General features: G+C 42.8%; 1 protein-coding gene across 2 annotated transcripts in view; it reads right to left on the bottom strand.

Annotated features, from left to right (window-relative positions):
• The window catches only part of LOC139566022 (PRKC apoptosis WT1 regulator protein-like), a 73,287-nt gene extending 59,347 nt beyond the window's left edge, over nucleotides 1-13,940 (bottom strand). For both annotated transcript variants that reach the window (XM_071386828.1, XM_071386829.1), the window contains exons 1-2: nucleotides 13,792-13,940; nucleotides 12,749-13,480 (exon numbers count right to left, since the gene is read on the bottom strand). In XM_071386828.1, coding sequence (XP_071242929.1) covers nucleotides 12,749-13,315 — 567 coding nt within the window. In that variant the 5' untranslated portion in view covers nucleotides 13,316-13,480; nucleotides 13,792-13,940. The remainder of the gene's footprint in view (nucleotides 1-12,748; nucleotides 13,481-13,791) is intronic.
• Between the last annotated feature and the right edge of the window lie 606 nt (nucleotides 13,941-14,546).

Below are 14,546 nucleotides of genomic sequence, written 5' to 3'. Positions count from 1 at the left end.
TGGCTAAAAAATACTTGAATCAGTTATCGAACCCATTGACCTTTATGGTTGTGAGGTCTGGGGTCTGCTCACCAACCAAGAATTCACAAAATGAGAAACACCAAACAGACCCTGCATACAGAATTATGCAAAAATATCCTCTATGTACAATGTAAAACACCAAATAATGCATGCAGAGCAGAATTAGGACAATACCCGCTAATGCTTAAAATCCAGAAAAGAGCCGTTAAATTCTAAAACCACCTAAAAGGAAGCGATTCCCAAACCTTCCATAACAAAGCCATCACCTACAGAGAGAAGGACCTGGAGAAGAGTCCCCTAAGCAAGCTTTTCCTGGGGCTCTATTCACAAACAGAGAGCCCCAGAACAGCGACACAATTAGACCCAACCAAATCATGAGAGAAAAAAAATAATTACTTGACACATCGGAAAGAATTAACAAAAAAAAACTGAGCAAACTAGAATGTTATTTGAATTGAGAGAGAGCAAGAGAGATAGCAAGAGAGAGAAGCAAAGAAGAAAGGAGAGCGAGGGACTGTTGGGAACATGAGGAAAAACCTGACAGTCTGCATGTGACTGCTGCAAGGCTTTGTGCCTACTATCTCCTCCCCAATCTGTCTGAAGTGTCTAATGTGACATATACTTTACGTTCCTCCCCCTGACTTTTAGCAGCGAAGAGAAAATTCAGAAAACCCTCATTCACCTTCTGTCAACACTGCCTGTTCCAGGAAACTTAAACTTGCCCAACAATAATACTAATAATTAGGTATTATGTTAGAGAACACCTACTGTGGATTGATGGTGGTGACAACCCCATTTTGAGGATTTGGGGAAAAGTGCTAAGTTACTCTGATAGAAGACACCTCAAAGTCAATATGTTTTAATGATTAAGAAACTACCCCTATGTGGTTTTACCATTGTGCTCAGGACAATATGTGGTTTTGGGAGTAACATTCAGGGAAAATAAAGCGCACCTTGCATGGCATGCCTAACGAGTAACACAATCTCCCAATATTCTATGTCGGAAACGGTTAAGGCATCTTTTGCATTCCTATGAGAAAGGGGGCTTTGTGTACAGTGGCCATTGTGTTAGGGCATTGGCAGACTAGAGTAGACCATGAGTCATAGAGAGCACTGTCTGGGTTCCAAGGAGGAGACATTGGGATCACTGGGAATTGTGGGAAAGGTTAAGTCCATGTTTGATCAGGAAAAAAATAGCATTTCCCTATTTCCCTTTTCACCTGAGAACTATAGATGTGCAGATATGACTCAGAACATGAGACATGGCATCAGTACAAGAGCTGAACTGTAAAGAGAGTGATTTTAAATGGCTGTTGTTCACAGAGCAAATAGCTCCCCATGCTAACACAGCAGCCTTGGTAGGAAAAGCGGCGAAGCTCAGGAAACAGGAATTTCAATTTCACATGCTGTGCTAACCACATCAAAAAGCTGCTGCAGTCAAACTCAATTTCTGGAAATGTCCTCGTAAAATTTTGGAATCAGCTCTTTCGGGAGCGCCCCTTGTGAAGATCATCGTTCTCCTGGTGGTATCTGAATTATACTTACTGGGAATACTGGGAGAACGTTCACAGAATGAAGGCTAAGTGAGTTATTCTGTGAGAGAATATCCTCCTGACCACTATAACCCACTGTCAAGTTGTTAACACATTTTAAGAGAGAATCCGAAACAGGAAGCCATAATTTACTACTACGTTATACTGCTTTGGCACAATGCCCTGACGTTACATTAAACGACAAGTATATAACTAAGTTAGGTAGATAAATAACTAAAAGACAAGTGTTCAATATAAATATCATTATTATAACCAACGGGGGAGTGTTGTCATGAAACATCTGTCTGATATTAATACGTTAAATTGGCTAATGCCTTAGAGCATTTCACTGCATGAATTTGGTTGACTTTCTTCCCGTACATTCCTTTGGAAGTTAAATTCCATATACCCAGAAGCATGCTGTTTGCATTTGTATCATTCACGTCAAAAGGAGAGTTGACTGGAGGCACTCTGTCCTCTCTGTCCCTTTCTCCCTCTCTAGATAATGCTGGTCCGTGGACTATTTGCACTTGATTGTGGACCTTTGAGGCTGGGAAAGATAAATCCAGCACTGTGGACAGACGGAGCAGGCAACACCAGCCCCTTCATCTTGCTGGAGAAGGATCCAGCCATCTAGCTTTCACCGCTGGCCCACATGGGAAAAGAGGGGGGAAGAGGGACAGAGTGAGAGACGGAGCGAGAGAGCGAAAGAAAGAACAAGAGAGAACCACACCTCATGTTTACTCATGAGCCCGGGCCACACAAAAGGAGGAGCAGTGCATCTCCGACTCTCTGGACAGTCGACACAAACAAACACGGTTTGGGCAGACTAGACTAGATGACTGCCATGCAAATGAGCAGTTTCACAAGAAAAGCCAGAGAGGAGTGACCTCTAGTCCCCAGTCCAGAGAAAGAAAGGAAAGAATGCAAAAATGTGGAACCGGCCTAACATAAATAAATCATGTGTATCCACAGGCTAAATACCATGCGAGGACTCAAGCAGCTAGCCGAGCATAAAAGAGGAAGAATAAGAAATGGAAAAAGGGAGCAGAAAAGGGGACGGGCGGAATCCCAGACCAGGCATCCACAATCAGTGAGGGCGTTTTGGGGATGAGAATCCCATCGGTCACACCAGAGTGGAGCGTTTCATTGGCCGTGCATCTTTTAAGAGGCTGCTGGGCTCCACAGACAAAAGGTTCATACCCACAGAGGAATGGAGGCAACATCGCGCAGGGCAAGCCTGCTGAAAATTACCATTTGGTTTATTCTCTCTGAAAGTGCAGTCATCACCCAGGAGATTAAAGGGAGGCATTTGCCATCTCTCAGAGACTCTTGCTCTTCAACTTAAACTTTTGTGCAGGGTTTTAGATGACAGGTGAAGAGGGGGTGATACAAACTGGCAAAACCAATTAAGCCTGCATTAATTATGCAACAGTGTACTTTTGAAAGAGAAGAGGGGGGAAAAAATTCCAAACAGACTTATCAGTATGCAGAAGGAGATTGTCTAACAAGGGACAAGTGCTGGCGGGGACAGAGCAGTAACAGACTTCATTGCACTGATCTGACCACTGGACAGTTCTACAATGTAAGCGAGCAGATGATCTACATTGGAGGTGTGAACAGACTCCTAGAGACAAACAGAGAGGAAATAACATGTACATGCTGTGTCTGTTTGGAATTACATTGCCGTTCTGAGTGTTGCTGTTTAATATAACCCTTTGTCACTGTGGAATTGCTTGCTACTGGGCAATTCAACAGTAACAGAATGACGCTTTGACTCAGTTTTTTTTACTTTAAAATGTATGCCAAAAACCATTGATTTCAAAGTTTAACAAACTATAAAACTATACACAAGGAGTACTTGTAACAATTTCCTCAAATTGTACAAAAACGAATTTAGTGGAAGAACTGTGCAGATGCAAATTTTTGCAATGGAATTCATGTAAAATCTCCCTCGGGTTTTTAAGCAAACCCATTTTCCAAAAACTTAAATATCTGGGTCCCTGATCTGTACTAGGCTTGGGTGGTATACCGTATACTGGGGTATTTGGAAAAAGACACAGGATGTTCTCTCTATACCGTCAATACAATTTATTTGACGTTTTTCAATAAATGTGAATATTTGTAGCTACTTTAAGTTAATACTTGCAGTCAACTGCAATACGTTAGGAGATAAAGCAGATTGCTTTCTTCATTTCACCCGTCACATTATGAAGCTTCGTGTCGTTCGCCAGAACAGTTGAGGCAGTCACGTGTATGTTTGTAAATAGCACAACGGGAGAAGGCGATGATCTGGTGAGTCCATAGCGTTTTAGATCTATCGGCAAGTCTCTGTTGTGCGGTGCACATGAGGTGAAGAAGTTACACTTGTATGCAATTCACTACAAAATGTGACTGTCTGCCAGAATTCACAGAGGTCCGAATGAGTTTTTCCCCCCCTGTGCTTCCCACTAGTGTTTATTTCCTGCTCTGTTCTTCTCTGTGTACACATGCTGCTCCTCCTTCAGAAAAACATGCATCACAACATTGTACATGTGCGTAATTTCTCTCGCTTGTAAATGTCTACACTCACCAAAAATGACATTCGGTAGCTACGCTTGTATAACTTTATGAGCTGGATTTGCCAGTCTTTGCAATTAATTTAGTAATGCTAACAAGTGAAAATTAACAATTTGCTCACGGAATTACAAGTTTTAATCACTTAATGATAAAAGTCAAATCACTATAACTAATTGGTAGGTCTACCATTACTTGTTACTTCTATGAACTTTCATTATCCTTCCTTTCTCACGAGGGAGAGAAATTTGAAAATATCTTAAAGATGTTTTTGGTAATGGAATTACAAGGCAATACTTCTTAATTTATAGAAGCTTAACAATTTTTTTAAAATGTCTAAATATAAAGTGTTGATATTATTTGGCAGGAGTCTTCACGTCAACATTGCGTTTTGATGTATTTCTGATACCGTTTAAGACTTTTTCTGGTTTCTAAGACCACTTTTCCATCTGTTTACCCAATCAAAGCCTTTACTTATGTCAAATTTTTAAGATGGAAAATGGTTGTGCCTTCATTCACTTGGCACCCAATTTGATATGCTACGATGAACTTATTAACATGTTGGAGCTCATGGGTCCTTTGATGGAATTCCCCTACAGTGAAAATACATTTCAAATATGTTTGGGGAGGCCAAAGAAGTGCTACTTTGTTTAGTTTAAACTGCGATTATGGGCAGGTCACTGTGGTCTTGGACAACGGCTTCTCTCCAAGCTTTCACCTCGAGGAAAGATACCATACATGCCAACACCTCTTCATAATGGCTATGATTATCAGCGATAAATGGAGGTTCACCACTCATGCACTTGACAGCTTGTAAAATGCCAAGACACATGCAATGGGGTGTAATAAACCAGCCTTGAGTAAACAGAATGACCCTAGATACTGTAGCTACGTGGTTGCTCTGTTTTGATAGGACGTGTGATGAGGAAAGTGTGCCTATTGACAGGGCGTGTCCATATTGTCAAGATTCCTCAGCTCCGGGTTGGGGACACTGACACAGGGTTTGTTGATGTATCTGCCCATGTGATTCTACAGCACCGTGTTTACTTTTCATGCCAGGCCACGTGTCACCTAAGGCCACAGGGTACAATACCAAGCAATCTCTTCTGATAGCAGAAGAATGGAACCTTTGGCTGGGTTAATCGTCGCCGTGGGCGTTACAGAACGCACAACCGTTCTCTAAGACGGGATGGCACTGAGGGGTGTAAGCAGTGAGGGGTGTAAGCAGGAGCAAATGGTCTGGAACAATGGGGCGACTACTAATCCAGTTGTTCTGCTCCGTGTCTCTGTTGTCTTTGGGCCTTGTGCACCTCGTGCCTCCTAGCAGCCTCAGGGAGGAAACTAAGTCTTCCTCCGGACCCTAGCACATGGCTGGCATGATCCACATAACGGAGTCTTTAAGGCTTCCAGCACAAAAATAAAAACAACTGGGATTTGGACAGCATTCCAGTGCCCCAGAGGCCTGCTGGAAGCGAGGAAAGATGTGAAAGGTTGGGGTGTTGGTTGGAAGCCCATCTCGGCCACCCGGGAACACATACGTGGGTCAGATGCGATGGGCGGAAGGTAGGTATGCTGCCAGTAGCAGCCAATCGCTGGTCTGTTGTGTACATTGTGGGGTGCGTGCCAGCAATGCGTCATAGTTCAACACAGCTAAGTTGACCCTCCTACCCACAACAGGATCAGTAGAGGAAGGACACACACACTGATACACAGAATGAGGTTCCAGCTCTATAGCCAGGGGTAGGATGGCATGTAGTTACTTTAATCCTCTAAAACATTCATTCGTCTTTGTTTGGTTCAACAACTTAAAGATCAAGGCTTTATATCCACAGGCACTTTGAACCCACATTTTAATTTAATTTACAGTGTTTATCAGCTACATTCTCAAGCTGTTTTCCTGAACCACTTTTTCATTTGGTTCCTCTTTTGATGTGAGCCTGCCCGGGTGTATTTTCCATAAATCAAAAAGATGACCCACACAAACAACATACACGTCAACAGTCAGAATATTCGATTTCTTCAAAGCATTATGAATCCCTCCCATTTCTCCAGCTTCCAACAAATCAACTTAAGCCTCCTCGGGTATGCATGTAAAGTGAATGTGTTTTTAAGAGCTAGGCTTAAGACCCCCCCACCCCACCCAACAGTCCTCCCAGCAGCACACACTGGAATGACAAACACTCCTGACAGCCTCCACCTGTAGATCACCAACTGTATTCCTACACTCAGCTAGGTGCTGCTATGACACCCAGAAGACACTCTCTACCGCTTATCCACACGGTGAAGCAGAATGAAAAGAGCAAAGACTTTTATGACGTATGATTTGCATGTTTATTATTCATCACCTTGGTTAGCTAGATTGTTATGCTGCCGTGTCTGATACCGTAGCCTACTTCTGCTGATGCTTATCAGGGGACAAAGTCTGACAGGGAACCATGGTGCCATAATGGGAGGAGAGAGAACCCATTGGCCTGTGGTGGTGCTGGATCTCTCTAGCTGTGTGTGCAGTACCAACATAACACTCTGGAACTTTTAGAGCCACTGTATGTTGACATATCATCTATAAGAGCTCATCCATAAAAATTAAGAAAGGTTTTACCAAGAATAACACTCCAAAACAACTCTTTCCGTGCCCATAGAAAGAGGAGAGAAAGAAACAGAAGTAGCAGCTGCATACTATTCTGTTCTACTGTAATGAATCCAAACATACAGTTCTCCTGAATGCCTAATCATGCAGTGGCCTGATTACAGCTGACTCACAAATCACCCACTGCTGCCAAGCACACAGGATTGTCCAACAAACAAGTTACAGTTATGCAGGAACACACACAGCACAGCTACTGTCAATCAGCAAGCTGATCAGCAGACAAACCCCAATCCACTGAATCTCTATGGGATCTCCGCATGCAGCAGCTGAATGTGGCAGCCCAAGCTTCCACAAGAACACAGTGGGGGGGGGCTAAGCGGCAGTTTCCAAAGGGGAGGCATGAAAACCACTACCCCATGCATCCGTGTGAAACCATAAGCTATTAGTAGATATCAGGGGCAGGACATTTCAGTTACAATAACACGCAACAGTTCATGTTAATACTGTTAGCGTGATGGCTGGTATTGGAGGGAACAGATAGGGAAAAAGGAAAACTTAAGCCTAAACATATGACAGATGAAAAGAAATCACTGTCTCCACATCTGCTAGTGGATTATGAAGGTGTTAACCTCAATGAGGGGAGACAACGACCCATTTAGTTCAAAGGAGAAGGCTTCCATGTTCCGTGACACAATTCCAAAGCATTGGCATTTTACTCTAGGTCTTATTGTAAATCCTGAAGTGCCTCGCGGGGAATTGGACACAAACAATTTGGTACTAACAAATTGTTTAAAGTATGGGTCAACCACACACCAAGAGGGAAGATCAGTCACGCTATGATTTACTATTCGAACAGTTGACCCATCCTTCAGTCACATTTCACAACACAGTAGGACATTAACCTCAACAACACCTTATTAAGTAACCAACAAGTCTCCCATATCGCTGAAACGTCCTGGTTTTGATTGTGAGTTAATGATTGGCCCCTCAGACAGCCACTGCGTCATCCAAGCAGTGACAGAGGAGCATGTCATTTCTCACGCAAACAAAATGTGCAAACAGGAGTCTCTGTAAAAGGTAGATTCATAGGGTCTGGCGTATTACTGTCCATTGGGACCATGACTGTGTGGTTCTGTTGTGCTAAAGGCTGAGCTGGGGGGGGGGGTTGTTACTCATTCAGCAGACACGTGCTCAAGACATCAATGCCCATTGACCCTGGGCAATCAGGTTTGCATTCTTGGAGATAGGCAGCGCAGGGGAGCATTCTTTTTTGGACAATAATTATCTACCACATGGAGCTCCTATAGCCTCATAACTAAAGAGCACTGACCCAATTCCAGCAGAGAAATCTATGGCCTGGGTTAGAACAGAACACTCTACAAACCTACACATTCGGAACAGGACTCCAAATTAGGCAGGCTATTTTCTTGTCAGGCCTGCTGAAGTGCATACATTGTAAAAATACTCCTGTGATCATGTTTTGTTACAAAATGTTTCAAACTGGATTCCTTGCCAGAAAGTGAGCTCATTAACCTGTGACAACCAAAGAGGATGTGGGGAGTAAGCAGAGACCAGGTCAGTCAGAGGGCCATTAGAGGAGCAGCCAGGACTACTGTATTCTGAGTGAAGGCTCCAGTTTTCACATACCCTTGGTCTGGTTAAGTGATATGATTAAAACTGACAGGGTAATGGAAGGCTATTCACTGGGCCTCACCTAGTCAGAGGGCACATTAATGAGAGCTGTCGTTTACGCAACGTTCCAAAAACATGCACAAAATTCTGTGCCACAGCCCATTAGTGGGAGCAGGGTGTTTTATGAGGTGCTGCGAGACCATTGGGTGCCCCCTGTACTAGGGGCCTACCTGGTAACCATGTCATGGAACAAGGCGAACAGTAGTTCCACATTCTTCCTCCTCTACAACTTCCTGTGGAATTCCCCTAACTTTCACCACACAGCTCTATTGGGACTTCTTCCTATTAGTCCCACCCCCCTTAACTTATTTTGCGAAAGATATCCTCGTAAACAATCAACAACTCCTGCTAATTAGTCAACTTGTCAAATGTTCTTGTAAACTCACATAGCTGGCAAAGGAGCCTGGGTATAAAAGAAACACTCTTTGGATTAGAGAGTTGAACATAACTTCAAATTCCTTTTGTTCCACCAACAACCCAAAACCCTGCCAAAATAATTCCTTGCTTATCCAAGCCCATGATCCAATCCCTATGGTATTTCCAGTGATAATGTGACCTTGTTTGGGAAAGGTTTTAGGAGCGAGTAAAACAGGCTCCACCCAATGGCACACTTACATTCCTTTAGAACAGACGTATAGAAAGCTTTACATTTGACCTAATTACCTTACAATTAAATAACACCCTATTGCACTGATACTCAAAACTTTCCCTGGCCATTGCTTTCGGGCCTATTAGAAGACGTGAATGACAACTCCATTTAGAACTGTAGTCCGTGGGAGGCCTTTAGAACAGAATAATTTATGATCGTACTACAGCAGGAAGAGAGGGATCTTTAGAGGTGGAAACTGAACACAGATGGATGAGAAAAAGTACGACAGCCTCAGCATAAGGTACGGAAGTAGTGGAACAAAAACGTATACAACTCCCATAGGACAGGCAGAGAGTGTAGCAGCACTAGGATGTGTGATTTGATTTAACCAAAAGGTTCCTCAACAGCTTCTACCCCCAAGCCATAAGACTGCTGAACAATTAATAAAATCGCCACTGGACAATTCACATTGACACCCCGCCCGCTCCCTATTTTTTGTACACTGCTGCTACTCGCTGTTTATTATCTATGCATAGTCACTTCACCCCCACCTACATGTACCAATTACCTCAACTAACCTGTACCCCCACACACATATTTTGATTTGTTTAACACTTTTCGGTTTCTACATGATTCCATATGTGTTATTTCATAGTTTTGATGTCTTCACATCACGTCTTCACTATTATTCTGCAATAATAGCCCTGGGTGTTCCAGACACAAAAGCAGCAGCCTTTATCAGAGAGATCCAGCCCAACACATGAAACAAAGTTCACGCTCCTGAGTGAAAGCAACTCAGTCTCCAAGCAGAGCCTTATAAAAACACACTGCTGGTCATAAAACATGGATGTCCCCAGACAATGAGGCTCATCAACTAGGCCTAAACCACGGTGAGGCCAACAGGAAACGGATCAGACAACACACACATCCTAAAGAGAGAGAGAGAAAAGGAGAGAGAGCAAGTGTCTCGGGCGAGGTGAGTACTCAGACAGCGCACATCACTTAAGCAGTATTCCATTGTTCAGTAAGCATTTGTTAAGCGGGTCAGAGGTCCCCAACAGCCAGTAGACACATACCATTCTCCGTCAAAGAGAGTGAGACGGACAGGGAGGCAGAAACAAGACACCTTCCTGGAATGCAGGAGGTGGTCCTGATTGACACTCCACAGAAGAGCCAGTGTTTGCTTCGGTTAACCGTGAAGCCATTATCAGCCATTCATAGGGAGAGTGGCGCGATTGGGTTCCCTATTGCTCTGAAACCCCCTCAACAGCTATTGTGCCCCACAGAACAAGCAGGCTGATTATGCCCCAGCGTACCTATTCAATAAAATTCATAACACAAGAGGCCTTGTATGAAGAGGGTCCAAATCATACAGCGATCGCGATGTCAGGGTTTAGATTTACCATGGGAAAGATGCAATGCAATAAACACAGGCAATGTTGCTGCATGGGGCATGATCGCACATAGTTTGGCATGATCTGTGGGGATGAAACCTAGCTTTACGGCTTGGCTTCTGACCAGCCTCTCAAACTCCTTGACTGGCACTGCCGACCGCCTAATAACAGGCTGTCACCAGCCAACAGACACTGGTCAACCTCCAGGTGAAACTCCACAGTCGGCAGCATGCTCTGGGTCTGGGCAGCTGTCAGAAAAGCCAGGCCCCTAATATGTAGACTACACTCTGTGGCTTCAAGGCACAGAGCCAGTGTCAATGTCATAAAACAAGCCCATTATACAGTGCCTTCAGAAAGTATTCATACCCCTTGACCTCTTCCACATTTTGTTGTTTTAGCCTAAATGCAAAATGAATTACATTAAATTTTTTGCTCACCCATCTGCACACAATAACCCATAATGGTCAAAGTGAAAACATGTTTCAAATTTGTGCTAATTTATTGACAATTAAATATCTAATTGACTTAAGTATTCACACCCCTGAATCAACCTGTTAGAATCACCTTTGATTACAGCTGTGAGTCTTTCCGGGTAAGCTTTGCACACCTGGATTGTACAATATTTGCACATAATTTGTTTTAATTCTTCAAGCTCTGTCAAGTCTCGCTATATATTTTCAAGTCGATTTAAGTCAAAACTGCAACTAGGCCTCTCAGGTACTTTCAATGTCATCTTGGTAAGCAACTCCAGTGTATATTTGGCCTTGTGTTTTAGGTTATTGTCCTGCTGAAAGGTGAATTTGTCTCCCAGTGTCTGTTGGAAAGCAGACAGAACCAGGTGTTCCTCTAGGATTTTGCCTGTGCTTAGCTCTATTCCGTTTATTTTTATCCAATAAATCTCTGGAGTCCTTGCCGATGACAAGCATACTCATAACATGATGCTTTCATATGTTCTGAGAAAGGAACTTAAACATTAGCTTTTTTACATGGCACATATTGCACTTTTACTTTCTTCTCCGACACTTTGTTTTTGCATTTAAACCAAATTGAACATGTTTCATTATTTATTTGAGAATAAATAGATTTTCTTGATGTATTATATTAAGTTAAAATAAGTGTTCATTCAGTATTGTTGTAATTGTCATTATTACAAATATATATATAATATAAATATATATATATATATAAATAAATTTAAAAAACGGCCGATTAATGGGTATTGGCTTTTTTTGGTCCTCCAATAATCGGTATCGGCGTTGAAAAATCATAATCGGTCGACCTCTAGTATTGATACACTATCCAAACTGTAATTAATAACTTCACCATGCTCAAAGGGATATTCAATGGCTGTTTTTTTAATCTATCTACCAATTAGTGCCCTTCATTGCGAGGCATTGGATTGAATCGGTGTTTGAAATTGACAGCTGAATTGAGGGACCTTACAGGTAATTGTATGTGTGGGGTACAAAGATGAGGTACCCCTTCGAAAATCATGTTAACCACTATTATTGCACACAGAGTGAGTCCATGCAACTTAATGTGACTTGAGCACATTTTTTGCCTTATTTAGGCTTGCCATAACAAAAGGGATTGAATACTTATTGACTCAAGACAATTCAGCTTTTCATTTATGAATTTGTAAATATTTCTAAAAACATAAATCCACTCGAACATTATGGGGTATTGTTTGTAGGCCAGCAGCAAAATCTCCATTTAATCCATTTTAAATTCAGGCTGTAACACAACAAAATGTGGGTTAAAAGTCAAGGGATGTGAATACTTTCCGAAGGCACTGTATAAACATCATTTCCCTGATGGTGGAAGTTCTTAGAATAACAGGACAGACATATTATTGAGTGGCGAACTGGTGGTTGTCATGCTTTCAGCAACGTCACTGCTGCCAGGCTGTGACATGATTTAAGTGCAATAACAACGATACTGCTCCCTCTGCACATTTTCAGCATACTCATGGAGACTTTTTTCACGTCTGTGCTAGACAGAAGGTCTTCATAAACACTCCACCGGAACAGATATGTTTATGGGGCTTTTGAAGGTCAGAAGAATGAATGTTTTAGAACCCCATTTGATTACTTCTCATTAGTCATTAAAGCTACTCAGTTTCAAACTATTTTCCCACAAATATCCAACCCATTTGGTACATTAAAATGTTCGTTTCACAATGACAATGACGCAACCTAAGAGACTGATAAGTCCATCTTCTATGCCGTCTTCTCATAACTTTTTTTTGTTGTTGTTGCATAGGCCTACAGGTTGCCAGTACAAAGTGTAAACAGTCTCATCCAACACCATGCGCCATGCTTATTAATTAGGCGATGATTTCGTAAACAAATGAAAGTTACAGACAGCTTGGACTCACCTCGGTGGATGGCATGCTGACAACACCTGTTGATCTGCGCTTCTCCCTCAGCTTTCTCTTCTCTATCTGTCCTTTCCCCTTCCTGGCGCTTGGACCACTGTTTTTCTTCTCTTTGCCTTTACTGGGTGAGGGGCTCTCCTTGTCACTGCCATGGTCATTGCATGCAGTGGGGCTGGACTCTTGTGGGGTGCAGGGCACTTTTTCCGGCTGCGGTGTCTTCTTCAGGTTACTCCCCGGCGTATCCGCTCCTCTGACGGCTGGTGTCGGGTGTGGGTCATCGTCAGGTCTCTTCAAGGCTGAGGAGGATGATGAGCGAGCCATGGGGTAGGATGTCCCGCGGTCCGGGTTGCCGTTGTTGTTAAGTTCGGTGCTCGAGGTAGCATTGCGCATCTCACTTTTGTTGCTGTGGCTCCCCAGGGACGCAGTGGCAGGGGCAATACCACCAGTGCACGCGCCGGTGGCCGCAGCGATGTCCCCGAGCATTTTTGCCCTCATTTTCTCCCGTTTAGCCTTCCATTCCTCCAGAAAGTCTGTCTGTGCATTTGGTTTAAATCCACCCGTTGCCATGTTCCTTTTTTTCGTTTTGTATGTGTGCGGTTTTCACCAGTGGCTTTACTACGTTTGTAAACTACGCTCCTTCAGCAGGGAATTTGTAATGTCCGTTTTTAAGTCAGGTTACCGTGCAATCGTCCTTCGCTTCTAATGGCACCACATTTCTCAAAACGATTCGGTCTAAAGGTAATGGAGAATCACGTTTAGTGTAAATTTGGTCTAAACTTCAATGAAACGACCTCACTTCAAAATTACTATCCGTGTGTAAAGTTCATCACATTGGACGTGTATCAAGTTGTTTTCACAAACTAGCCTTCCCGTAAACAAACGGGTTTGAACTATAAATAACTCATAGCAAAGTTTGTTCTACAGTAGATAGTCACGATAATTCTTAGAAGTTATTTTATCCCCAAAAATGTTAAAGTAACTTATTGGAAATAACATGACTCATTTAGTGAACAATTGTGACATGCGTTTCTAAGAAGACTCACCTGTTATTTTGCAGTGCTTTCGCTCTCTCAGGTGAACATTCCGTAGGAATGAATTGTAGCCTACTTCACTGGCAAACTCGATTAGTCACATGCAACCTAGAGATCAGTGCGGCTCGGACTCAGCCCCCTCTCCTGGGCTTCTCCGAACCCATACGAAAACTCACGAATGCATACGAAATTAAACGGTTAGAGCCTGTTCTGTTATTGTTATCTGTTATCTAAACACCTTTCTTTGATCCCTATTTTCCAACTAAATGTTTCTTTTTCACAGCATCTAGGCTACAGGATGGAAATAAATAAAAATAAAAATGTCTCAGCCTAATCATAGACTATATAGTGTATATTCTTCTTAACCTATAGGCTGTGTTAGTGGAGGCTGGTGGGAGGAGCTATAGGAGGATGGGTTCACTGTAATGGTTGGATGGAATTAATGGAACAGTCAAACATGTGGTTTCCATATGTTTGATACCTTTCCATTAATTCCATTCCAGCCATTAAAAAGAGCCCATCCTCCTATAGCTCCTCCCACCAGCTTCCTCTGCTATGGACAGTTTGTTGTTGATGCTACCACGCAGATCCCACAGAAAACCTCCCTAAGGCGTTGGATGAGTCACCCAGCCCCAGAGCGCTTCAGAGGTGAACATTATTCATCTCTCAATAGCAAAACAGGCATACCAACCCACAACAACACTATATGGCTATGTGTGATGGTCATGATCTAAGTGCATAGTTGTTTCCACACTTCCCATAAGAGC

This window comes from Salvelinus alpinus, chromosome 37 (assembly GCF_045679555.1).
Source record: "Salvelinus alpinus chromosome 37, SLU_Salpinus.1, whole genome shotgun sequence".
NCBI lineage: Eukaryota > Metazoa > Chordata > Actinopteri > Salmoniformes > Salmonidae > Salvelinus > Salvelinus alpinus.
The sequence above is the reverse complement of the archived record's forward strand: the minus strand, read 5'-3'. Positions and strand labels throughout refer to the sequence as shown.